Genomic DNA, 27,701 nt, shown 5'->3' with positions numbered 1-27,701 from the left:
TGACACAGGAAGTAGGAAGAGCAGAGCTCTGGAGTCAAAGTCAAAGTTAGCCCCAGGTCCACCCAGCTCTATCTTAAAAGTCCAACCTTCCCCAAACACAGCAGTTCAAACACTTCCATTGCTTTGCAGCACAAAGCACCGGCATAGTGCAGTGACCCTCAGAGCTGCTGATTGCTGTCACTACAAACAGTGCCTGTGGCCTGCCTTCTTATGAATGGCAGAAAGAGTTGCTTTACAATAATCAGATTCATTACCTGTTTGGTCATGCTTTCTTTCTTTCGCCAAAACCACCATCGACCAGACTTCTTTGGCATCTTGTCTTTAACCCAGGACTCGACCGTGGCCTGCGAACAGTGAAGGTCAAGGGTTGTAAGACACTGCATCCACACCACACTACCCTGTAGACAGGGCCTTACTACAGAATGTGGAAGGACCAGCCTCAGCTAGGCCCAGGTTCCTGAGAGGATGTTTGAGAGCAGCGAAAAGAAACAACTTGTGGGTCCACGCTGGTGGCCTAGGTTCTGCTGAGATGGATTTCTATTTCTAGACTGTTCTCTCTCTCCCCCTCTCCCTCCCCCTTCTTCTCTCCCTCTCTCTCCCCCTCCCTCCCTCTCCCTTCTTCTTTCCCTCCCTCCCTCTACCTCCCTCCCTCCTTCTCCCTCTCTCTCCCTGCTTGCTGACCAAGTCAGAAATCCTGTTAGAAAGAAATTCTAAAATTTCTTTTAAATTTAAAAATTTCGATTAAAATCAGAAAACAAAAAAATTCTAAGAGAGCTGTGTTTGCTTTCCATGGATTTTTCAACTAAAATCAGAAATTCTGTTAGAAAACAGTCTTCAAGAGCTGCTCACTCTCCAGATCTCCAGACAGCTCAGCTCTCGCCACAGAAAATTCTAAAAAATGTTACTGCTTTCTGCCAGCTCATCTCATGCATACCACAAGTCCCAGTTTTTAATTTACATATCAATTCAGTTTTTTATTCTAGGTTCCCTTTTGATTATTCTATAAACCACCATCCTGTGACCCCCCATAGTTTAGTTCTTAAGAGATAACAATAACACATTTAACAGTGCAAAAGAATTCACAGATCTGCCTGGCTCTGTTACCCACACATGCTAAGCTAGCTGGGTGGAACCCCATCTTGAAATTACCATTTCTACTATACCTGGGCTTGGGCTCCTTGGGACCCAAGCCAACCTTGAACACAAGAATCTGCTTGCCTTTGTATCTTTCTGACACATTGTCTCATTAATGCCTCTGTTCCTTCAGATTCATGAAGCCCCTCATATAATTCATATTGCACCCTTATATTTTTGCATAGTTGAGAAATTATTGATTTTTTGAACTCATGTTTTTAGAGTTCTTTTCAACAGCCTTATGGACTGTCCTGAGTGTTTACCATTTTGCTGAGACATTAAGATAACCCTTCACCTTTCAGACTCATGCTGTTTCAGATTAACATGGAGTCATTAATCTTAACAAAGAGGACATTCCTTAAAGGAATGTGGAAAGCTTTTGGGGTCCCTTGGCAGGAATCTGACATCGGGCCAGGACAGGGAAGTAAGCTCAGGCAGGAATCTAATTTTAGGCTAGAACAAGAAAGTAGCTTCAGGCAAGAATATGACTTTAGCCTAGGACAGGATTTTAATCCTTGTTCCAGCTCTGGAGAACTTGCTGACTGAGCTGGTTAGGTCAAAGGAAGGATGCAAAACATGTATACTGTTATACAAAGAGACCTGAAGCCCAGGGAAGCCATTGGCACTCTTGTAGGCCCAAGTCCACTGGCCCTGTCCTAGGGGTAGGAACCATTTGATTCTGTCCCACCAAGACCTCATACCACCAAACTGCCCTGGAGCTTTGTCCTTTCCTTCTGAGCTACTGGGTGTGTTAGGGAGGTTTGCAGAACATCCTCATTCTTGTTGAGTTTGGCATGGCCTTGGTGGGCAAATATAGCAATTTGGATCTCTGATATAAAATACTAAACTTAAAACCTTGAATAGAACCCCAAAAATACAGAATACAAACTTTCTGACTGTTGTGTATTACAGATACTTTGAAGAAGGTTTCAAATGCACATCACTTACCTTAGGCAAACTCTTCTGAAATACCTGTAAGCTAAGGATCATGGGAGCAGCCAATGCCCAGTTGTAGTAACTGTGAGAAACAAAATTGTGCAAAACCATTACACAGAGGGTGTCAGAAGCAAAGCAGGGTTGGGAAGGATGGTTAGAGGCAGAGGGAGGGTTAGGAGAATAGAGGAAAGAGAAAAAGTAACTTATCAAATTGTTTATTTTTTTCAATAATCAGATAAGCAACTAAATTTTGAAGACTTGCTTTAAACCCAACTTCTCTGAGCTGAGAAACCCATATAAAAGAACACCAGTGTCTCAAGGACTCAGGCACCAATAGCCTGAAGCTCCAGCCTTACAAACCATTGTGTGTTGGCTCATTTATGGGATCACGAGGTTTAAAGCAAGGAAAAGTGTGACAGTTAAATACCGTGGAGACTCGGCAGTGAGCAGAGCATCAGCATTTACCGGTTGTATATCCGGATCACGAGGTTTGGGTTGTCGATAAGGCCAGGGTTTTCTGCAAACTCGTGGTAAGTGATGATGTGCTCCATGAACTTTTCTGTAAAGCGAACAGTGGTCGGGTCAATTCCATCCAGGGCTCTGTACTACACGGCTGTGGCCTAAAATGCTACGTTTCCCACATTGATCACAGGCACCCCTGCTCCATCTGAGGCTGCTCTAGGCTGTGTTCACTAGTCTCTCTTCCCATCTGAAGTTCTCTGAAGGGGAGGAGACAGGATAACGCTAAAGTGATCGTGTTAGTCATGGGAAAAAAATCTGTCTCTTAGAAACAGTCATTACAGGCCACTGAGAAACTGAGAAAAAATTAATTTAAAATTAATATAAAGTTGCCAGAGGCAGGAAAACTGAGGGAACCAGATCTGTCTGGACTACGCAGGTCAACCTAAGCAAGTTGATTCAGGGTTAAACTAAAATCAAGGGGAATGCAGCTAAGGTGCACTGCTTAGTAGCAGATGCTCTCTAGTCAATGATCAGCACAGTAGGCGGGGACACCAAGAGTAGACGAACGGGGAACAGACATCTTCCAAGCAGGACAGAGGTAATCCCACCCTTACAGTCACTGTCCCACAGCTTCCGAGTCCTGGTGCTTGTCAGAAGGCAGCTGGGAAAGGCCCCGACAGTTCAGCAATGCTCACACATAAGCAGGGTCAATGCAGTGTGAGCCCACCGTGCTGCACTGCAGAGCTCAGCCTGTGACTTATCAAATTCTCAATTTGAAATCAGAATCCTCAAGGTTGAGGTCCTCGCAAAACTTCGTCACACAAAGTCGCTCTGAGGCTGTAAGGGTGTGACTTTATGGAAAATGCCCCATACTCACAAGGGCCAATCAAAAATGTAGACAGCATTCAATGTTTCAAAGTACACCTCTCATTCGATTTTTTTCTTATGTCAGTAATTTATTAAGTCTGTGCAGAAGGAAAGGTTTTAAATCGGGTCATGAGCGGTCATGGCTTCCCAGCATACCTTTAGAGATCTCTCCATTCTCACTGAGGCCTCCACAGAGGGAGAGAGTCACATCAGGCAAGTCCATGGCAGAGTCCGAGAGGCATTCGGTGCCACTGTCTGCAGCTGCACTTCCCACAGACTGTGGGGACTGAGAACCAGAGAATGTGTCGGACTCAGGCCACTGCCTGGAACCCGGATCCGTGTCACTGTGGTAGAGGAAAGGACAGAGAAAAAAGTGTTCATTCTGTCATGACTTCTGTTTTTTGGCTTAGTGTATGGTCCTCTAGGGTTTCAAATAAAACAGCTTATCTCCTAAGATGAAAAGACACAACATTAATTATAACTCTGAGGCTTATGAGGGCATGATGCATGCATGTGTGGCTTCACACACACACACACACACACACACACACACACACACACACACACACACACACACACACACACACACGGAGGTGCAGAGCCTGTCAGGCAGGTATCTTCCTCCATGACTTGCAGGCTTATTTGCCTTCAAACACAAGCCTTCGTGAGCTACAGGCTGGCCAACAAGAGAGCACCTGGACCTACCTGCCACCCTGTGAGGTACTGGCATGTGAAGCAGTCACACCTTTCTTTGTGTACTGGCGATTTGGACTCAGGGTCTATGTTATCACAGAAAAGTGCTCTTATCCACCAAGCCATCTTCCCAGTGACCCCACTCTATAGATTTTTAATGTAGTGTCTAAAAATCACATCATAAATGACATTAGTAAGAATCTGAATGTAGAAAACACTTCACAGTGAATGGTGCCAGACTTTCAGCTGGGGCCTTCCTGGCTGTAACTGTAGAAAAGGAGTCATAAGCACTAACTTAAATTGCCATATGAAATAACAGGACAGTTAAATATCTGACATTTGGAATTGCTTTGATCCTGCATTCCAGGAAAAGGGGCACTGTAATATGCACAGTTGGAGAAAATTACTGGGTCCAAGGCTGTATTCTTAAAACAAAGTGCTCCCCTCAACCCCGGGGAATTTTCTAAGTTCATCTTAATACTCTAGAACTAAACTAATTTAAAAAGCAGAAATTACTCAAGAAACAGTACACAGAGGCCATGTAGAAAACCAGACTGTGTTCCCAGCACTGAGGGCTGGACTTACTGTCCCTCCTTTTCTAGACAAGGCACAGAGCCTGGTTCGAGAAAGCGAGCACACTGGAAGCCTTTTCTAATGGAACACAGACGTGAAATAAGAAAACGACACATTGTATCTCTTATAGTCACTAACTATTTTAAACTTCAGTGAATATTTAGCATAATATTTGATATGGTCATATGTATCCTGAAGCCGGGACAAAAATTTAATACTTCACATTGAACTCAGGACCCTAAGCAGGCATCTGGCCACTAGATCACATCCCTAACACAAGAAGGCAGGATTTTTAAAGTTTTATTAAAGAAGACAAAGCATGAGTGAGATCATGGTGAGATCAACACGAACTTCTGAAGACACAAAAACCAAACTAAAGGTGGAGTTGTAGGTGACGACAGAGTGCAGACATGTTTAGAAGGAATTTTAGGTTTGGGGAAATTGTCTCTTAACTGTAATGCACACCTGCAAACAGACATGAAACTGGTGGAGAAACTGTGTGGGCATTAGAAAGGTTAGAGAGCCAAACCCGGTGAGATGGCAGAGGCAGACCGCTCGGATGAGAACGGACGAGGCTGTGCACTGCGCTCCTGAGATACAGGAACGCCTGTGGGGGTCCACCTGGAACCTTCTCCCCAGGCTTTATCAGTTACAGCAGCTGGTGTCCTCCAACCGGTAACAACATGTCAACATGAGGAATGGCCTCTGACTCAGCGAGCTGCCAGATCCACAGGATGATGGGACACGTGTGAAAGTTTAGCTGTGTGAACTATGACAATTTAGCAACACAGAGGGTGACAAGCATGACAAAGCACAATTATGACATGTCCCAGTAGTCAGTCCTCAGGCTAAGTGTGGCTAGTGAACAGACAGTAACCTTAACCAGTAAAATTATTACCAAGTACAATGATATTCCACTGCATATTCCCACTCCACCCCCTTTCTTTCCGAGACCAGGTTTCTCTATTACATAGCTTTGTATGGTTATCCTAAAACTGTATGTAGACCAGGCTAGCTTCTAACTCAGCCACAGAGAGCTAACAGTTTCTGCTTTCCAAGCACTGGATTCAAAGTGTGTGGCACCATGCATGTCTGGCCTGCTCTTCATTTCCTAGTGTGAAAGTAAAGTCACAAATGTTTCTTTATTATTTAACTAATTAATGCTTTTCAAGACAGGGCTTCTCTATGTAGCCCTGGCTGTCCTAGAGTCTGTGCTGTGGACCAGGCTGGTCTTGAACTCAGAGATTCACCTGCCTCTACCTTCCAAGTGCCAGAATTAAGGTGTGTACCACCATTGTCGAGCTTGACAAAGTCATAATTCTAAGAGATTACATTTGAAATTTTTCACCCTTAAAAAACTGGAGCAATTTCAATTCTTCCATCTTTAAAACTTATTATTTCAAATGAAGTGTAAGATAGGTTGGGGTGTAGAGTTAGGAAGGAACTTTAAGAGCCTCCCAAAAAATACGTATTAAAAAAATCTTAAATATATTTGTCAATCTCATTTTTTCATTTCTAGTAAAAATAAAGTATGTCTTCCCAATAGCTTGTTTAAAAAATACAGTTGTGTATAAGGCTCTGTAGATTCAAGCCATACTTCCTGAGAAGACAATAGTTTTTATAGCCAGTATATTAAGTAGTAAGTTCTCTATGAGTAAAAGAACCTAGGAAGACAGTCAATGTAAACTGTGTTTAATGAGGGTGGACACTGTGACTCAGTAGGAACTGTGAGCAACTCAAGGACACAGGGTGCCCTTGGAATGGGGCCTTATAAGACTAAGTTTACAAGTGGCTTCACACTGTAAAGAAGGGATGGAATTCTTTGTAAAATGCTTGAAAACTGAAATGTACTATTTTAAAATACATAATTACAAAAAATAAATGCCAAAATCATTTCCTCAAGCACATTCAGTTTGTTATTAACAACTGTAGAGAGCACACTTAACTAGGGCTCTAAGATGGGTTAGCAGGCAAACTGCTTGCTGAGAGAGTTTGATCCCTGGAACCTGCATGGTAGAGGGGACAAAACTCCTGTCCTTTGCACAAGGAAGGAACACACACACACACACACATACATGCACACGAGGTGGAGGAGTAAATTCTAAAGTCAAATACTTTTATGTGACTTCCACTTGTCTCTTTCCTTATTATACCAAAGGTTTTCATAAACAAGCAACACTTTGAAGTCACTGAACAGCACACACTATCTACGAGCTTCCCAAACCAGGTACAGTAAGCAGATCTGGCTACAAGACCATGTCTTTTGCTCTTGCTCAGAGTGTCTCCCGTGCTCACTCCTCAGTGCACAGGCACACTACCTTTTAGGGAAATAAAGAGCTGCCACTTCAGGCTCCAGAGCCTTTAAGTCATCAAGGTAGATGTCATCAGGTCCCTGGTGCTGGCTTCGTTTGTGAACACCTATTAGAAAAAACAAAACCATAAAGAGGTAAGAATTTACTGTCTACTTACAATTCTGTGGTAAACAACACTTTCTAAGCAAGATGGACCACTGTGTGCCTAAAGCGTAGTGTCAGCCCTGTCCTGTTTTCCACCTCGTCCTGGCCTGTGTTCTCTCCCCGTGACTAACAGTGCTGTAGCTATACGGAGAGCAGACCTAGGTGGCATGTCCTGGGTACCTGAGTGAAATGTCACAGTATTAGAACTTGTTTTCTCTTTCTAAGTTCAGAGATGGCGGAGATACAGCTGTACACTCCACATAATGACACTTTCGTGGATACAAGACAATGGTTCCAAACACTACAATGCACCTGAAAATGTGCCGTCTTAGGTGACTTGTTTATGATGCTGGTAGCTTAAACACACCTACGGCACTGTTACTCCCATGTTAGTGTGTGCATCCAATTATGTGCAGAAGAGCTTGGTAATGTGACTTATCGTTGTTACGTATAATGATTTCAGGGCTCGTTCCCATCGCTCTGCTGATGTCATTTTATACTGGCAGCTGCATCATTTCATGTTCCCTGCGTCTCCCAATTGCAACAAGAAGCCAGGTCAATTGATTTATACTGTACAAAACACTATGATGCTCAAAATACTAAAGTGCCTAAGGACATACTTGTTAGACAGTATTCCTGCCCTTAAGTGATACACCACAGTATGTATAGAACTTTCATAATCAAGTTTGGGGGGAGGTGGGGAGAATAAAGTCAGACATGATAGGAACCCTTCTGAGCTCCCATGTCTATGAATTCCTACACAATGTCCTATTACCAAAATCAAGCATCTTCCAAACCAGAACTGGTTATTAAGAGCAGAACAAACACAGATTTAGTGAAAGCCACCATCAGCTATGTGTCAGATTAGACCACAAACATCCTGGACAGTCACACTCTAAGTGTGAACAACTTATTTCTTGAGCCGAGCCTGCATTAGTTTGTGATAATAGAATGTTTTTTCCTCCTTTAAAGTGAAACAGTTATTCAGCTAAATATCACACACACACACACACACACACACACACACACACACACACACACACACACACACAGGCCTATCATTCCAAGTTAGCATTCAGAGTGTGTAGTTTCTGGCTCTCATTGGGTAACTATCTTTTAGCAACACGCCTGATATAAAACAATTGATATAGAGTAAGTATGTCACAAGGGCTGGACTGCTCAGTCTGCACACCAGTTTAGGAGGAAATTTACTGAAAGAAAGCACTAATAATAAGTGGACATCTAAGAAGTACTTTTATTTTTATTTATTTTAGATGTATGCATGGGTTTTGCCTGATATATGTGTGTGTGTCTGGTGCCCAGAGGCCAGAAGAGGGCGTTAGGTGCCCTGGAATCATAGTCATGACCTGCCATGTGGGTACTGGGAATAAATCCAGGTCCTCTGGAAAAGCAGCCCATGTTCTTAACCATTGATTCATCTCTCTAGCCCCTAGTAGATATCTGTTCTTAAACCATACAAGACCTGAAAAAAGATTTAATTTTGTTTCAGTTAAGCAGATGTCTGAGAAAACACTTTTTCTCTGTTTCATTTCTATTTCTATTTAATCATTTAAGATTTCATTCACTAACATTCATAGCTAATAATTCAAGGCAGCACATGAATCTTGGTAGGACCTTAGTATAAAGCACCATACTTAGTTTGCTTAGGGAAGACATGTATGGCTCTTCATGTAGACAAGGCACTGTCACTAGGCTGGGACATATTCATTTACTTCCTACTAAATACTTCTTAAAAGCCTCCTCCTTGTTGGCTCAGAAGACCAAAGCAAAAATAAGAAAGTTTAAAGGGTTGTTCTGGTGAAATTTAGAGAGCAAGAGAAGCCACGGTGGATAAGTCAACACAATGAAGTTTGAGACAGGTTCTGACTGGAGAGTACAAACGCAAAGGTGTATCACACGGTACTTAAAACATACCATCTATCTACACAGACGGGCTATCACACGGTACTTAAAACACTGATGGTATGTGATGTCAAATAATCACCTTTTTTCTTTGTTGGTGAGTCTACTTTAGCAGCTGGTCTGGGTTCTGAGGGAGCCTCTCCCGAAGGGCTGGGCACAGGGTCTGTATCTAATGTGGATGGAGTCTGAGGTGCTTCAAGAGGTAACCCGGGATGTTCAGCAGAAGCCGCATCACTCAGTTGCTTACACAGGGCTCTAGGTTTTGGCTTCACTATGGTGCACGCAGTATCTTCAACAGTGGCATCCTTCTCAACTTCTCTTATGAGGCTGTCTTCACTGGGAATTACCCTAAAATGAGTATTCTCTGATGGTGTAATTGTAGCTGTCCTTGGATGATAGTCGTATCTTTCTCTTTTGCTGACCTGCAAAAGTAATTAAAAAAAAAAAAAAAAAAAAAAAAACTTCAAATGTATTTGTTATGGTTAATTTAATTTATATGGCAACATTTATTAGCTGTGTGAAACAGGACACGATTGGCAAAATAACTACTTTGTTCAATGTCATGACATTTATAAGAGTTAAATCATTTGAGTCAAACACTGGAGAAAACGGTACAGACAATTTTCAGAGGGAAGCAGTTAATTGTATACAGGAGAACCTTGTCATACTTCAGGACCCCGCTACCCTACAGCAGCCAATCAAAGCCAAGTCCATTTCTGTTCTAACAAACTGAATTCAACAGAGGACCTAAATGACTCCATGAAATGGATCTTTCAGTTCATTACTCTTCAGTGTGAACAGCTGAAAAGCTGTATGAACTTCCTCCTACCTGATGCTGGAGACAGAACCTAATATTTTGAGCATGAACAGCAAACCCTTACCAACTGAGCTATGCCTCACCCTAACTTTAGTTATTAAGATTTCACTGTGGAAACTCTAATTTTCTTTAGGTATCTTTAAATTTTTCCTATATTTATTTGTAATCAATGTTATTTGTTAGGTAGAAACACAGAAGATATTGGATTCCTTTAGTTACAAGTAAATGTACAGTGGGAATGTTATGAAAATGTTAATTTTTATTTACTTTTTAAAAAACTTCTTTCAACCACAAGAGGGCAATGCCATCAAACTCTTCTGTGAGTTTGGCAAGAAATTGCTTCCTTCATTTAATGGAGGGAAATACACTTTACTAATATTCAGTCAGACATTCTCATCTTCCCAATGGCCCCATACCTTGGTGGACTCTGGGAACCCTCCCCAAGTCCACTCCATGTGAGACTCGGATCTGAGGAGGCTTTCGGATGGCTTCACCTCTAGCTCCGAGTCACTCTTGGGGCACACGTTCTGTGGGTAAGTGCTGCAAACACAAAAAGAACAGAGGGAAGCCAGGCTTCAGTCTAGGTGAGTCTCACAGAGCAGAAACAACAACTATGCATTCCACGTGAGATCTTTAACGAAATAAAATGCCAGTTAGGATTATTAAGGACTTCCTAGGCCCTCTGTAGACCCTTCATGGTATGTACTATTTGTTTGTTTCTCAGAGGAAACAAACAGGCAATTTTGTAAGATAAACAAACCAACAACCCCCCCCCCCCCACACACACACACACAGGAAGGACCAGACCAGATACATGGCTCAGTGGTGAAAAACTGGAGGACCTGGGTTCCCAGCAATCCCATGGCTGCTCACACTGCTAAGTCTATAATCACCTGTAATTCTAACATCCCAGGAGATATGACTTTTGTGAGCATCAAGCATGCACGCTGCACATAGACATATATGCAGACAAAACATCCTTATACATAAAATACATAAATTAAAAAATTACTTAAAATCTAAAGGTTTGATCACAGAATATAACAGTATGGCCACATGTGCGCTCTCTCTCTCTCTCAAATTTAGTGGTAGGTTGGGCAAATTAGGAACAAAATTATTGTTGAAAAACAGTTCATATTCATGTTTAATTTTACCTAATAGTTTCTCTACCATTACACAAATGAAAAATAGTATTACTATCAAATCACATAAAAGTTACTGATAAGCCTTCCCTTCCCTTAAGAAAACAGAAATTTCAGAGATACTCACGTTTCTAATGGGGACCAATCTCCATCAGATAAGGGGTAGTTATCCCCAGAATGAAAGAGTGGAGACTCCTTATAGTCCTCCTCCTTTAAGGAAGCATTTGAAGATCCTCTACAAAAGGGGAAAAGCAAAGCAAAAACCGGTTAGGCAGGAATGATCTGTGAGCTGTAAACCCTCTCCACTAAGGTGACATAAACAATAAGGTTGGCACAACCTTAGTACAGTGCTACCTAGCGGATGCTATTTATTCAGTTCTTCCAAATTTAAGGTGGTAAAATTCCATTGTAAGCAGCAGGTAATCAAAGATCCAGACATTTAGTATAATTATCCAAAGTAAAAAAGCTATGGCCTCAGAGTTAATTTATCACGTGTCCTGTCTACTTCTGTCAATAATGAGTTTATATGGAAGCATGTGGAAAACCACAAAGTATTATACTGCAGGTTTAAGGCTCTTCTAGAACACTCAGCTCAACAGTATATTGAATGTAAATCTTACAGAACATTAGCTCCGTATTAAGTATAAATCAGAATCACACCACTTATTCCATAGGGCTGAGAACAGAGAAAGAACACTGCCTTTTCTTCTTCAGTATTGTTGTAACACACTTATTACTTCTTTAACAAGCCTTCCCATACAAATATAAATCACTTAAGATGTATGAGTGTATGTATCTTTTAAAGTTCTCCCCTCAATGGAATCTCACATACAATCTCACTCAAGAGGGGGGAAAAAAGCATACCTAAGCAGATACTAGTAACCAATCACTACCTAATTAAAATAATCCAAAAAAGTTAAACTTTTCCTAAAGAAAGGGAAAATTGAGGGTGGGGAGACAGCTCAGTATGAAGGTTCAACTCCCACTGCTCATATAAAGGACAGCTTACAACCACATATAACTACGGTTTCAGATAATCTGGTGCCTTCTGACCTCCATAGGCACCAGACATGCATGTAGTGCAAAGACACACACACAGGCAAAACATACAGACACATATACTAAAGAAGTAAAATTTCAAAAACAAAAGGGAGGAAATGCACCTTTAATTCCAGCACTTGGGAGGCAGAAGGCAGATCTCTGGGAGTTCTAGGTCAGCAAGGCCTTCATAATGAGTTTCAGACCAGAGATGGTTACACAGTGAGGCCTCATCTCAAAATAAAATAAATCCGTAAACACAAATGCCTATAGAATGGACTTCAATTTAAAAAACAACTCAGCCCAAATTGTAGGCACTTAAAGTGACTCCAAGCAAAACAAGGCTTCTTTGCTGTATAAGAACAAAGGAGACCAGGTGTGTGTGTGTGGGGGGGGGGGGGGTGTGTGTGTGCTCTAAGCCTCTGTGAATACTAACACTCTCCACAGAAACCACAGGCAGTCTCCAGAAGGCACTTACTGACAGGGGTCTGATGAATGCAGCTTCCCAGTCATCGCTGTTTCTCAGGGACAAGTCCTAGGTTCCCTGAACTCAGCTCCCACATTCAACTTCCAAAGGAAGATTGTTTTAGTGCACATTCAGACTTTTCTGATGGCCTGGTCCTGGTTCTTTATCTTTGCTATTGTTGGTGAGATACTGGAATATTTCTAATAGAGGCATGGAAATGATGCTGTTTTTTTGGGGGGGTATGTGATGGTTTGAATAAAAATGGCCCCTAAGTCCATAGGGAGTAGCACCATTAGGAGGTGTGACCTTGCTGGAGGAAGTGTGTCACGGGGGGGGGGGGGGGGGGGGGGGAGGCTTGGGGTTTCAGAAGCTCAGGCTCTTTTCCTTCTGCCTACCAATCTGGATCTAGAATCCTCAGCCACCTCACCAGCACCATGTCTGGCTGCATGTCACCATGATTGCCACCATGACAAAAATGGACTATCCCTCTGTGAGACAGTCCCAATTAAATGTTCTCCTTTATAAGAGTTGCCATGGTTGTGGTGTCTGTTCCTGTGAACAGACACCCTAAGACAGGGTATGTCTTACAAATATTTTATATGTACATATTCAAAATTATACTAGAATATCCTCCAATTTGAAAAGTCTCTTCCCTTAAAGGTTTGTCCAAAATTCAATGTTGTAAGCTTTCAAAAAAGCACAATTCCATATGATGGTTAATATATTTACTATACTCTTACTTGTAAAAAGTATACTGCTTTATGCACAGTACGCCATCTACCTGCAGCTACTCCATGCATCTTACATACTTACATACATATCATATTTCTAATGTCTCTTGACTCATCAAGAGACCACAGTGAAGTATCATACTTTACACTCAGTCTGTTTGGCTGGGTTGCTCAAAGGGACTCTGGAGACAGTATTCTGGAAGATATCCATGTCTCTGATGTCTAGCCTACAGACAAGTATTTGGGGTATCTTTGGGAAGCCTCAGAAATACAGCTGCCCTGATTTCGAAATGGCCAGGCCATTATGTCCAGCCATATCAAGCTGCAGGAACACGTGGCTGAGGCTCTGTGCAGGGCCAAGAGTTCACATCCCCTGGCCACTGGAAGACTCCTATCTAAATGAAGTAAAGCTTCAGCAGGTTGAATGTGGATGATGCTGAGGGCATGGCCAGTGGCTATGGACTGAATACATCCCAACCATGTACCTTTAGCCTCCATTATGGTCATCCTCACTAACCACGCCCATGATGACTAGCAGTTCTATACCTTTTAGACTGTGTCATCCTCTCTATTAATCCATTTCTCAGAACATACCCCATGGCCGAACAGCATATGGCCATAGCTCAGTCCTTCTGGAGATTCAGAAGGAAGACTACCTACAACCACAACTCTCTCAGGCCAGGTGCCACTGAGTTCATAACACATCCAGAACTCACTCAAGGAACTATCTAGTTCTTACTGTCTAGTTTGTTAGATGCATAGTTAAACAGATTTGTTCTAAGAAAATTTTGGGGGGCAAAATCCCCCAAAGGGCGACCTTCACAGCTCACTAGCAACCCAAAGGAATAAAGAGCAGATCACTTAGTCATGAATGCTACCAGAGGCCCAAGCTCACATGTGCCATGATGCCTTCTTACCAAGCAAGTAGGTGCTGGCAGCCACAGCAACCATCACCCCAGTCAGGACCCCAACAGATCTGGTCGTATGAAGACACGTACTGACTGGCACCATCTGTTTATAGAATTCCTTCAGAGTTGCAGCTCTTGTGTTTAGTAGAGGCTTTGTGTATGTCTTAGAAATATTGTCATTTCCCGAGATAAAGCTGCTCATATTAAAAGAAATTCTAAACCTGGCTAGTTATGTCAACAGGGACACAATCAGCAAAGCTTTTAGGCTCTGGCAGCAAAAGCATCACTTCAGGCTGTATTAATGGATCAGAATTTTAGCTGCAAAAACATTCTCAGAACAAGGCATAGATCGGGCATTAAAGCACGCATGTGGGTAACTGCCAAGTGTAAGTATTTCACAGTTTTATAAAAACGCATTTCTTGTCCGCTGAAACCCTTGACTATATAAAGAACTGTAAAAGAGCTGTTCCTAGAAGTGAGAGATCTGGGAGCCTCACAGGTTTTATGCTGGAGGTAAACGGTCCTTGAGAGACTAGACGTAGGAAAGACAGACAAGTCTTGAATAAGCAATGCCACATTTCTAAGCAGGCTAAATTCTTTGGGAATCAAAGACATGAGGAAGTAGAATTTATAACTCAGCTTGGTCAGTATTTTAATACTAACTGAAAAAGACATTCTATTCAGGACTCAGAGTTGTTAACCGTATAATTTACCCTGCTCTGTGCTAAAGTACTTTCACCATTTCCATCTTTGTTCCTTCCAAGACAGAGTTTCTCTGTACAGTCCTGGCTATCCTAGGACTCACTCTTTAGACCAGGCTGGCCTTGACCTCAGAGATCTGCCTGCCTGTGCCTCTCAAGTGTTGGATTAAAGGTGTGGCACCACCCCACCTGGCCCATTATTTCCATCTTAAATTGCTTATGCTTTAAAATGTATGCATATATGCCACTGTACATCTGTGTGCCTGGTATCTATGGAAGTGTCTATATAAGAAGATACAGGATCTCCTGGAACTGGAGTTACGGAGGGTTGTGTACTGCTATGTGGGTGTGAACCAAACCTAGGTCTTCTGCAAGAGCAGCCAGCGAGTGTTCTTAACCCGAGTCGTCTTCTCTGGCATTTTAACTGCTTGTTTCTAACAGGCATTCTGAATTCTATCTCAGGTGAAATATAAACCTAATATATCCAACAGTATGAAAAGTGACTACTACTCATGACAGTGAATAATGTAATGGTAAAAAGAGAATTGTTTAAATGTTAAAAGAGTACTACCACATGTAAATTTTCAGGATTTATAATCATAAATTTATTAATCATCAGAAATAAGTTTACTAAAATAACTAAAAAAAGAATTACTATTCAGAAAATAGCATAATTATAATACATGAATTATTTGTTAATAATGGGTTTCTCAGACTTGACAATTAAAAAAACACCTTAATAAGCAAAACACATCAAGGCAAAAGTTATTCTGTGCAGTTTCTGTAGCAACTTTCTCTTCTTTGACTGACACAAAGTACTTTACTTTTCTGTGAAAGCCCAGTGTTGCCAGACACAAGTGTACCATTTCTTTTCAGCACCTCAGCTGAGATATCCAAAGGGGTCAGCATCTCAATCATGAGTCCTTCCACAGTTCCACAGAGGACACGGCCTGCAGGCCACCAATGGGCTGCAGCCTCTAAGAGTGGACACTGATAGAACCAACCTCTGGTAACACTTGTGGATGTCCTTCCAATCTTTGGGTAACCACTGAGTCAAACAGGTGGAAGAAAACGCCATCTTAAGTGAGTAAAACTCTGTCTTAAACTGTTACCTTGAAGTTTTGGACAGTGCTGGCTTGAAAAGTGGTATAGGTTTTGAGATTCCTATAACTGGTATGTAAGCAGTGATCAAAAACCACACTTAAAAAACCAAAAGTTTTCTTTAACTTAATGGGGTATTTTGTTCATAAATTCAAAACAGAACTCTGTTTCTCAGGAAAAGGTTTGAAACCAAATCCAAGACCTTGAGTAAGGTGCCAGGAACAGAAATCAGCACTCAGGAGTTGGAAGCATGAGGATTGAGTTTGAGGCAACTTGTACTCTACAAATGGAAGAAAAAGTAAGCAGAAAGGGAGAGGAGGAGAGAAAGGAAGAGAATGGGATTGGAAGGGAAGTGGGGAAGGAAAGAAGGAAGGAAGGGGAGAAAAAACAGGGGAGAGGGAAGGAAGGGGAGAAGGAAGAGGATGAGAGGGAGAAAGAGAGAGAGAGAAAGAAGTAGAAAAGAGAAGGGACAGGGAGGGGAGGAAGTAGAAGGGGAAGACCTGCAGCTGGAAAGCTACCCGCTCACCCCAAGCCAATCAGGGCTGACAGTGGGAACCACCAGACCATTCAAGGGACGCTCAGTAGCCCAGTCAAAGGTTGAACTGTGAGGGAAATGGGGTGCTGCTCCCACTTGGCCCCACAACAGAGCCGGGGGCCCTCTGCTGGGTGCATGGGGTATGGCAAGCCCCTGCAGAAGCCCGGCCAGACTGGGCACCTTACCTTGCTGCCTGGGCTCTCTTCTCATCATCAGAGCTCACACCCACATCACCTACTTCTGCAACAGGGGACGCCGCTGGCTCCTCCTTCCTACTGTCCTGTTTGCACTTCTTTCTCCTTCGTTTCTTCTTTTTCACAGAACTCTGAGTGAAAACTGCCTCTGATTCCAAGGTGTGAGAAATGTCTGAACTCTGAGATGGCCTTTCATTTCCACTTGATTTCACCAAAGGGGCGTCAATATGTTTAAAGAACTGGTCTTCAGTTGGGATTGGTGAGGTGGCAAGGTAAGCAGGTAGTTTTTCCTTAAAGAACACGGAAAAGGTCATCATGACATATGGGACACATTTTTATGGGGGTAGGGAGGCATACTTCCTAAGGGCAGAATGTCACCGGCTTGACTCAAGTACTAGCTCATTTCAGTATGTGGCTGAGTACGGCTACAGGAACTACTTTGCCAACTCAGCCCACAACATGCAAAAGCTGTGGTTACAGCAAAGCCAACTACATTCTGTGCAAAGAGCTGTTGGGTGGCAGCAGTGTTACAAGGACAGACACAGCGCGATGAAGCAGAGGCCAAGACCAAGGCCACACTGACAAGGACAGCAGGCAAGTGAGTGAAAACAGGCAGATTTAAGGCCACGTGGCCAAATAAATGGAGGGCGAAGAAAGTGACTGTGACTTAGACAACACCTACAATGAATGAGGTCAGTGCCCAATATTTAGAATAATTAAACTTTCAACTTAATACTGAATAAATTAATCTTAGTAAACTTCTTGGCCATGTGTTTCAATCTTTAATATATTTAAAAGAAAGTAGAGGCACATAAGACGGGCATAAATTAACTCCGTAACTTAAAATGCTCAAAATTTTACACAATAGCTCAGAAAACATGTGCATTGCCATAAATGGTACCCACTAAAATTTTGAACTTGGATGTGGTAAACACCCTGAAGCTGGAACTTTTGTTTACCAGGCTCACCAGAGCTGTCGTCATAGCCTGAGTGTCCCCCAAGGCAGATGAGGCTAATTTCTAGAGGTTTCATTTAATGAGTTTTGTTATTTATCAAGGTGCCTTGCACTTCTAAGCTATCACGGTTTTGGGGTGTCTTCTAGTTTTATCACAGAAGTGTTTGGGGTGAGGTAGAAAAAACCCAGATGTCTATATGGTTGGTTTCTGTCAACTCAGCACACACACTGCCTGCATCAGATGGGCAAGCCTGTGGGGCTTTTCCTTCATTAACAACTGAAGTGGGAGGGCCCAGCCCACTGGTTGGCTGTAGCTGTAGGAGTGCAAGCCATGAGGAACAAGCTAGGGAGCGGACATTCTCCATGGCCTCTGCTTTAGTTTCTGCCTCCAGGTTCCTGCCCCAACTTCCTTTCATCTAGTAAGCTGTAAGGTAAAATAAATTCATAACCTAGCTAAGACATCTACCAACCAATAAGACAATGGTTAGATAAGATGGTAAGACCTCACCATGGAAACTGTGCAGCTATTAAAGACATTGTTTCAGAACTGGTGACTGAAAAGGAATATTTATGTGGTCAGTCACATGAGAAAAAGTCATAGAAACAAAGACTAAATATAGTACCTGATGCGGGTTTTGTTACCTTCTAATTCATTTTAAAAGCAGGTCTTTATTTTATTATTATTTTATTCATAATACATATCATATTATAGTAATTTTAATGTTTGTTTAATAAATTTAGATATTTATTTTTATTGTACTGTTTGTTTTGTTTTGAAACAGAGTTTCACTCTGTAGTTCTAGCTGTCCTAGAACTTACTGTAGTGCAGTGAAAGCCGCTCAATTTAGTCATATGTAAAAGAAAGTGTCACAAAGTTGTGGCTGACCTTGCTAAAGCAGGTTTTACATAGAAATATTGGCAGTGCTTGCAACCAGGCAAAGGACCCTAAAGGACCCAGATCTACTGGGTTATGTGATGACAACCAGCTAATATTTACTATGCATCACTTTGGTCTTTGTCTCGGCTTCTGAGGAGGGTGAGTGTTGTTTAGGTCACGTTTAGGCAGATGAGGTAGTAACACACCAGCAAGAGGTTCAGGAAAACAGCAGCCAGAGGAGGCTCCTTTGTGAGCAGCAGGACATACTGAGCAGCACCTCATGCTTTTAAGCCAAACACCAACCAACATAAAATAATGCTATTTGGCTATTGGTTACTCTTGGTGTCATCAGGTTCATACCTCACTTGCAAAAGCCTCTGTGTCCTAATAACTTGAAGCTTCTTATTTTTGCCGTAAGACTTAATTTCATGTGGAAAAGATGTAATTATGATCCTACAGTTTTACAAAAGAGCCACAGTGACTGCATCAAAAGTCTGTTCTTGTTACAAGTGGGCTGTGTGTGCCTGGGAGTGCACAGGACAGGGACTTGTATAGATATTTCTGTCTTGTAGAAGAGGCCAAATGTATACTAATATATAAAAAGACATAGGCCAATCTCTCGATATCACAGTTCAGTGGTTCTTAAAAGTCATGGGTGCAATGTTCCTAACCAAACAAAGGAATCACTCTTGAAAGCTTTATTATGTGTGTGCGTGTGCGTGCATGAATGCATGTGTGCGTGCATGTGTGGTGGGGGGACTCTTGTGTGGCATAACATCAGTCTGGCATCAGAGAACAACTTTGTGGAATTCTCTCCTTCCATCATTATGTGGCTCTAAATGCCAAACTCAGGTTTATGAAGCTTATGTGGAATGTGCCTGTAACACTGAGCTATCTCTCTGGCCTCATAAACATGTCTTCTAAATTTAAAGGTCACGTGTACACACACACACACACACATACACACACACACACACACGCTTAGCCTAAAGAGATATGTCTCATGGCAGAGATGAATACTTTCAAGTCAAACCATAAGCTATCATAGATACAAAGCAGGAAAGTCCTTTGATACTACAACAAGCAGCTTTCTGCATGCTCTCTGGACCCTGAAAGCTGGTGTGAGCTCTTCTTGGGAAGCTGACTTCAATATATAATAAAGACTTGTTTAGCCAAAAATAATTATTCACACAATCATGGAAATAGTGGACCAATTGTTCTGTGACATGCTATAGAAGCCTGACTCAACAGGCAAAGGGGCTTTGAGTACTTACATATTCTTCTTCAGTCTCCTCTACAAAGAAGGCTTCTCCATTATCACCCAATTTCATGTGAAGATCCACGGCATTGCCATTGATTTCTATGTCAATCTGAGGAGGAAGCAAGTGTGGTTTAGCATAAGGAGTCTTTCCTTCGGGCTAAGCGAAACCCAAATTCTGGGTTTCTACAGCTACAGCCCCAGAGAAACAGTTACTAACTTCACAAAGCTCCCCAGTTCCAATAAACTTGGGAACACAAGTAGCCAGGGGTTGAAGGAAAATGTTTTCACGTTTATTTTCACAGCATTTAAAAAGTTAGTTTCTCAATCTATCAATTTTATTTTCTTTTTGGAAGAAAAGAAAGGCTATGTAGCCTACCCTGATTTTGAACTCAGGTTGTTCTGCCTCAGTTTTCAAGTGCGGTGGTTACAGGTTGAGCTGCCTACCACACCGCCTTAACCTTCACGACACTGTGAGAAGGGAGAAACACTCTGAAGTTTCCAAGTTACAGCATAGCAGGGTTTGAACTGCAGAATTCAGACACTCAGATATTTCTGTCACTCTGCTGTCGAGCTGTGAGCATATTTGTACTCCAGGTCACTAAGCAACGGCAGACACTGTGAGGACCAGTGAGCAGTCAGTGCCCAGCTTCTGTGGCCTGTGCTGGTGACTGGTCTCAGAGTTTTGTTACTCAGTTCAGCCACAAAATGAAGCCTGGTGGGTGTGCACTCACTCGAGTGTACACCTTTGTGTATGCAAATCTCAGGTTCTAAGTCCTTAGGCATTATTCACCTTTTCAAAGCCTCTCACTGGCACTGGGGCTTGCCTGATCAGAGTAGGCTGGCTGGTCAGAAAACTCTTAGGATCTGTTTTTCTGTATCCCCAAAGCTGATACAACAGCGCATGCTATGATGCCCAGTATTTACATGGGTTCAGAAAAAAATCAAACTTGGGTCCACATACTTGTATATCAAGGACTTTACTGACTAAACTATTTCTCCTGAGCTCATGTAACATTTTGTAAAATTAAACAACTCAAGGAGGTAATTATTGACCAAAATATGAAAATATAGAAAAAAAAGAAAAAACTGATAGTGTTTTAAGAAAATCCAGCTTTTCTGAGGTCTTGTCTGATAAGTCAGTGCACATCAAGGACGTTCTCAGGGTAACAGATGGAGACCACTATAGAGAACCACAAGCAGCCCAAATGCAGAGCTGTGAAGCCCAGGCCCAATGTATATGCAAACTCCTGCACATTGCTGGAACACTGCTGAAGTGGGGCAGAAATACTGTAAGGGCCAGGCAGGATCTGGGAGCTTGCAGTTAGATTGTGCTTTTTAGGAATGTGAGTAATGGTATCAGTAAAGATGAGGAAAACCTGTGGCCAGATTTTTGCTTCTAAATACAAGTCTTAAAAACAAAAGCTCTGGGGCTGGAGAGATGGCTCAGTGATTAAGAGCACTGACTGCTCTTCCAGAGGTCCCAAGTTCAAATCCCAGCCAACCACATAGTGACTCATAGACATCTGTAACAAGATCCGATGCCCTCTTCTGATGTGTCTGAAGTCTACTTATAATAAATAAATAAATAATAATAATAATAATAATAAGATAGAAAAAAAAAACAACAAAAGCTCTACACATCAAAACGATTATTTACCATGATCAAGTAAGGTTCATCCCTAGGATGCAGGGATGGTTCAATATACAGAAATCCATCAACAAAATCTACCATATAAACAAACTCAAAGGAAAAAAAAAAACACATGATCATCTCACTAGATGCTGAGAAAGCATTTGACAAAATTCAACACCCCTTCATGTTAAAAGTCTTGGAAAGAGCAGGAATTCAAGGCCCCTACCTAAACATAATAAAAACAATATACAGCAAACCAGTAGCCAACATCAAACTTAACGGTGGGAAACTTGAAGCAATTCCACTAAAATCAGGGGCTAGACAAGGCTGTCCCCTCTCCCCCTAACTATTCAACATAGTACTGGAAGTACTGGCCAGAGCAATTAGACAGCAAAAGGAAATCAAAGGGATACAAATCAGGAAGAAAGAAGCCAAAATATCACTAAGCCAATTCTTGGTATTTAAAAATCATTGTTTAATCTTTACACACCAAGAGAACTTTGACTATTTTCATGTTACATTTTGTTTTACATGTACTTTATGCTCACTGTAACTAGTAAGATTTCAATGCATACTATCAAACCTTTAAAAAAAAATCAAGTACTGACAAAAATATATTCAAATAGTTTTATGCAAAAATGCTTTAAAAATCTGCACATTTATCTGTTGTTTAAATTTTTAAAAAAGCAAAAAAAAAAAAAAAAAAAAACCCAAACAAACAAACAAAAAACCCAAAAGCTCTTTGGACAAGTAAGATGAGTGATTCTAAACTAATGTAAAATTAATGACTGCCCTAAGGCAAGGGTGACCACTCTGCATTCTTACTCAAAGGACCAAGGGCAAATCCAAACTGTGAGTGACAATCTACACTGTAACTTCTGTACTCCTTACCAGCCATGCATAGGGAAAAGTGCAAAGTCAACATTAGAAAGGACCCTGGAACAGAAAGCAGACCGTACTAGAAACACTGGTGCCACCTGGATAATGGCTCTAGTTGGCAGTTGACAGCCACTAGAAACTTCTGGGTTTTTGTTGTTGCTTTGGCAACTCTCCAATGGCTATATAAAACACTAATATTAAGTAGAAGAAACTGGGTAGGAGAAACTCTTAATTTTTATCTCTGAAAACTGCTTTATTTATGAATACTGGGAAGAGGGTAGAGAGCAGAGGCCGTTGTGGCCATATGGAGATTTAAGAACAACTTTGTGCAGTTGATTTTTTTTTCTGCCACCAAGTTCCAGAGACTGTACTTAGTCGTCACATTTGAATGACAAGCCACTGCCAACTGACTATTCTCACCTAAAAGAAGCTTTTCTGAATTACATCTGGGATTTGCATGGAAGTATAAAATGAACACATTCCCTTACTTTTTAGAGGAGATGGCAGCATAAGCCATTTTCTGTGCATATCTTGTGTGTGTGACTGGGTCCGTCCCTCCTGTATGCTGGGTTACAAATGGATCATCTATCACTCTGTGAATCACCCATCCAATGCCAGTTTCCAAAGAGCATTTACCCTGCTTCATTTCCTTTCTTAACACTTTATTTTACTAAATATTTACTGCCAAGAAACCAAGGAGTAGAAATATGACTTCTGAGGTGCTTGTAGCCTAGAAATTTCTACAATCACAGGAAGAATGTTGACAAACTTAAAACATTTTGAGAGGGGTTGAAGAGATAAATAGCTCAGCAGTTAAGGTAGCAACTGCTTTTGCAGAGGACCTGAGCTTAAGCTACCTGGGAAACTACCTCTTCAGCTCACAACTACCTGTAACTTCAGCTCCAGGCTGACATTCTTTTCTGATCTCATCAGGCAACCAAACACAAATGTGCAAATGTATAGACACACATTATAAATTAAAATTTAAAGTATTTCAATGAAATTATGTATCTCATCTTTAATAAAAAATATTCTGTGTATTTGAATTTTTCATATTTAGATGTTATCCATTTAACCCAATAGAGATAAAATGCTTCTTTTAAAATGCAAATTCAAAGTCTAAATTGTTTAGACATCAACTTAGAAAAACTAATACTACATAGCTATTATCTTGGGCTTCAAACACTTATTTTATTCTCTTGACTTGTCTATGAGTAAAGTTTTGTCTTTCCAAAAATTTAAGCATATGTCAAATTGTACCTGTGCTGAGTGTACTTAAAAGAATGTGCAAGAACTCCTTAGGCAAACAAAAACAACCCCCCAAAAACCCCAACCTGTGTATGTGATCATGAGCATGGTACCCTTGGTAGAACTATTTAGGAAGGATTACGAGGTGTGGCCTTTTGAAAAAAGTATGTCACTGGAGTGGGTTTTGGGTTTCAAAAGCCCATACCAAGTTCAGTTTCTCCTTCTCTGTCTCCAATTTGCAGACAAGAAATGTAAGCTCTCAGCTCCTCCTGCAGCACCAGGCCAGTCTGTATCCATAATTCTTGCGTTGATAGTCACGGATTCACTCTCACAAGCCCCTAGTTAAATACTCTCTTCTCTAAGTAGCTTTGGTAATGGTGTCTCTTCACAGCAATAGAAAAGTAAGACAAGCACCAGGGTAGAGTGTGTACTTCTCAAAGTTACTATTTTAAGGAGGACTCTGAATTTGATGGATCAAGCTCTAGTGATACTGTCTAATACGGTGACTTATTATTCCCTACAGTCATGTTTCCTAGATTGTGCTTTAGTCTTGCTCGATGTATGCAGCTGATGTTAAAACAAGAAGATGCAGAGATGCTGGGTGTAATGGATGTCTGCTTTGATACGCATCCTTTAGTTGAGAATATCTGCTATCTTCTGGAGATCTGTACATCCTTATTTCAGGCTGTACATTTCAGGTGGATTCTGGCGAAGGCGAGGCTTCTGTTTAATTCAGCCCAATGGACGTGTTCCATTCTAGCTGCAGTGACTAGGTGATCCAGGCATGAACCCAACACTTCTAAAGGCAGTGTCTCTCTCGCCTGTGCTTGCCAAGCTGCTGGTCTGAGCTTGGCAGCACCTGCTGTGTGGCATGAGGAAGAACTCAATCAGAGGCGGAACTGAGGTGGGGAACCAGAATCCTGGCACTGCCTTTAAAATCTTCCTAAACCAGCAATGACTAGAAGCCCCTGGGGTTTGGCTTCACAAGCTTTTCTGCTTATAGCAGTGGGAGGGTTGGACTTTTGTCACCCATATTGGGGACAGTTCCAAACAACACTTGAGTATTTACTTCAATAAATAATCATGATACTGATTTTGTGAAACCCTGCGTTACTGGATGTTACAGGAGTACTGGTCTTCCATCAAGCATGAGCACATCCTGGGAAATAGCCGCCTCTCTAAATAGTAGTCTAAGGTGGCTATGGTTTCAGGTTCACTTCTCAGGTGCTCAGGTGAGATCTTAATTTAAAAATCAATGAATACTTTACCCTAATCCAAAAGGCTTGAGACAAGAGGTTAGTGTAAATTACCAGTGTATCCTAAAATAGATATAGCTTAAGTTTTACTCTCATAAGAAGGCTGTGTTTTGGTAAATCAAATGGACAAATTTCTTCTCAAATATATCTCCTGAGATTCTGGGATATAAAGGAGGGAACAGAAACAAAGAAAAAATGTCTCTAATTACAAAGTGCACAGAGAATACACAAATCCGCTGCAGCTCCTCCTCACGCAGAGCACAAGTGCCTGTCTGCACACATCTGCTGCAGCTCCCTCTGAAAGGCTAAACGCCTGACTCAAGCTATCAGTTAGAAACCTGCTTCCAGGGAATGAAGGAGGAGGGTATGGTGTGGTGGGGGAGAACTTCTGGGAAGACCCCCAAAAGAAATTTTACAAACAGATCCTTGAACATCTATCAAGAAACATCTCTAATATGAAAGTGCTAACAGTGTCACTACAAAAAAAAAAAAAAAAAAAAAAAAAAACACACACACACACAAAGAAAACAAATATGCCTGTGGCTGGACAACACTGCCCTAGAGTAGAAGCTGCCGGGTAAAGGTCAAACTGTAGCTGCTTTTGCTTTCTAATGGGATCAAGCAAAGGCTAGTCTGAAAAATTCAGTGGGAAATATTTTATAACACCCAAAAAAGATGATTTTTCAGAAAGAAAAAAAAAAGTCTGGTTTTGGGAAACCCATTTTCTTTCCATTTCAAAAACCTAAAGCCTAAGCAGAGGGAGATACATATCCAAAACACACCAGCAAAAAGTGCTCAACTTTGCATGCTGGTCCTTTAGAACACACACTTCCACCCATGCTGCCAAGTGGACAGTCACTCCTTCCAATAGGGCTCCAAAATCTTAAGAGTTGCTGACATTAGATAATGTAGAAGTAAAAAGTTGCCAAATACATGTTCTACCAAGTTTTATCATTAACTCAGTTTTAAAACTTACCACATATACAATTCAATTGCCCAACACTTGAGGAAAAGGATAATTTTAAAAACACCCAAATACCCCCCACCATCATTATGAGCAAAAGAGGAAAAATACAAACATTCAATTGGGGCACTTATTTATTTTAAATAAATATAATCTACACTTGATTACATCAGCTTAGTCTACCTACTCATAATCAGTACAATAATATTATACACATGTGTATGTATCTACCTACCAATCAATCAACCAATAAATGATAGATTTCCTCACATTTTCTATGTAGCTGAGCTGAGAATTATCCTGTCCTTCTGGTCTTTGTCTCTACACCCTCAGCACCTAGATAGGCTTTGTGCATGCTATGCAAATATTTTATTGACCAAGCTATTATCTCCAGCCTGCATTTCTTTATTTTTAGAGCTCCTCTTTATTATTACTATTACTATTACTATTATTATTATTGAGGGCTTAAAGAGTGCTCATGAGCCACAGGGTACATGTAGCAGGATTCACTGGATGACTTTTGAGTACTTTCTCTTGTTCCACCATGTGGGACTCAGGGGTTGTTGGGTCATCAGGATTGACGGCAAGAGCCTTTACTCACTGGCCCTACACTATTTTAAAGTGCTGAATTAAGTAAAGTAAAATCTTTTTCAAAAGAAGCCCAACTTCCTTGTTTGTAACTAGCTTCAGTTTTATTCTGAGGTTTTTTTTTTCATAATTTCAGTTTCTTTTTCATTTGGAGAAACTTTCTGTAAGAGTCTTTTGAATTTAGAAGCCACTTCAAAAGCAGTACTTAAAAAGTTGGTTTCTTACCTTCAATAGCATGCAAGTTTAAAAACGAAAAGAAAAATTAAGGAGCCAGGTCACCATGGCGACGGTGCACTCACCACTTTCTCCTTGGACCTCAGGACGCCCAGCTTCCCAAAGCGCACGTGAAAAGGTGAGCACTGGTAGGAGCCGTCCTGCTGCCGCACCACAACCACATCGATGCACCCAGACAGCGTGGCTTGGTTAATGCCCTTGTAGAGCTCCTTCACGGTGACGAGCACCTGCCCAGCCAGCTGGCCCACATAATTCATGGTTTGAGACTGTAAGAAAATAAACGATGTCAGCACTAAAAGTGACAACCAACAGCAATGACAAAGAGTTTGACTGAACAAGCCACTCTCATCTGCTATTTGGAGCCCATTACTCCCCTGCCATCCGGGCTACAAGAGGACAGATGTCTCAGACTGGAAAGTGCCTCTAAGTGGGGCCTGAGGCTACGGAAGTTCCATTTCCTTTCACACCCCAGGGTGGGGTCAACTGTCTTCTCAACTCCACCTAAAGAACCGATTGCCACAGCACACTCCTGCCAAGGCGGTCTGCACCATTCTGACCACAGCAGCCAAGCACACAGGGCCCGGGGATCATCACCAGAAGAAACTTGAGATTCATTATAGAGAAACAAGGGATAGCACTGACATTTGAGATGTTATGGTTCAGATACATGCTGTGTCAAGCCAACTGTAGTGAGCTGCCCCAGGACTAACACATGTTAACACTGCTTCAGAACCTCAACATAACATAATGCTTGTGTCCCACAATGTTCAGAGCACAAAAGAGGTTTTTGTTTCTCAACTTCAACTCACTACTCAAACCAAGATCACCAGAGCTCTACATTTCAAAGGAGAGGAGGAACATCTAAACCAGGCTTAACCCCTTACTCCAACTCTTCCACTGAAAAACCCAACCCACACCAAACAAAGCCTTTAGTCCTCAGGCTGTCACATCTCATTCCAGCAGTTGAACACACTGTCACTCAGCAGACACCGTGATGTCATGTTAAAGCCAAATCTATGGTGCAGAATCAGGAGGAACCCTCCAGTTCTAGGCTAATCCAGAAGTCAGTTTTTATTGGACTCTAGGAGTAATGAGTCCAAACTATTAATACGCAGAGTGGCCTCTCTAA

At 41.6% G+C, this 27,701-nt stretch overlaps 1 protein-coding gene across 1 annotated transcript in view; it reads right to left on the bottom strand.

The window, feature by feature from the left end:
• LPIN2 (lipin 2) overlaps positions 1 to 27,701 on the bottom strand; it is a 68,876-nt gene that overhangs the window by 8,494 nt on the left and 32,681 nt on the right. The window contains exons 2-12 of the mRNA XM_080936132.1: positions 26,638 to 26,838; positions 19,784 to 19,879; positions 16,669 to 16,967; positions 11,131 to 11,238; positions 10,278 to 10,401; positions 9,127 to 9,466; positions 6,984 to 7,083; positions 3,556 to 3,743; positions 2,536 to 2,629; positions 2,083 to 2,152; positions 255 to 344 (exon numbers count right to left, since the gene is read on the bottom strand). Coding sequence (XP_080792258.1) covers positions 255 to 344; positions 2,083 to 2,152; positions 2,536 to 2,629; positions 3,556 to 3,743; positions 6,984 to 7,083; positions 9,127 to 9,466; positions 10,278 to 10,401; positions 11,131 to 11,238; positions 16,669 to 16,967; positions 19,784 to 19,879; positions 26,638 to 26,829 — 1,701 coding nt within the window. The 5' untranslated portion in view covers positions 26,830 to 26,838. The remainder of the gene's footprint in view (positions 1 to 254; positions 345 to 2,082; positions 2,153 to 2,535; positions 2,630 to 3,555; positions 3,744 to 6,983; positions 7,084 to 9,126; positions 9,467 to 10,277; positions 10,402 to 11,130; positions 11,239 to 16,668; positions 16,968 to 19,783; positions 19,880 to 26,637; positions 26,839 to 27,701) is intronic.

The sequence above is a fragment of the Micromys minutus genome, assembly GCF_963924665.1.
Source record: "Micromys minutus genome assembly, chromosome: 23".
Lineage (NCBI taxonomy): Eukaryota > Metazoa > Chordata > Mammalia > Rodentia > Muridae > Micromys > Micromys minutus.
The sequence above is the reverse complement of the archived record's forward strand: the minus strand, read 5'-3'. Positions and strand labels throughout refer to the sequence as shown.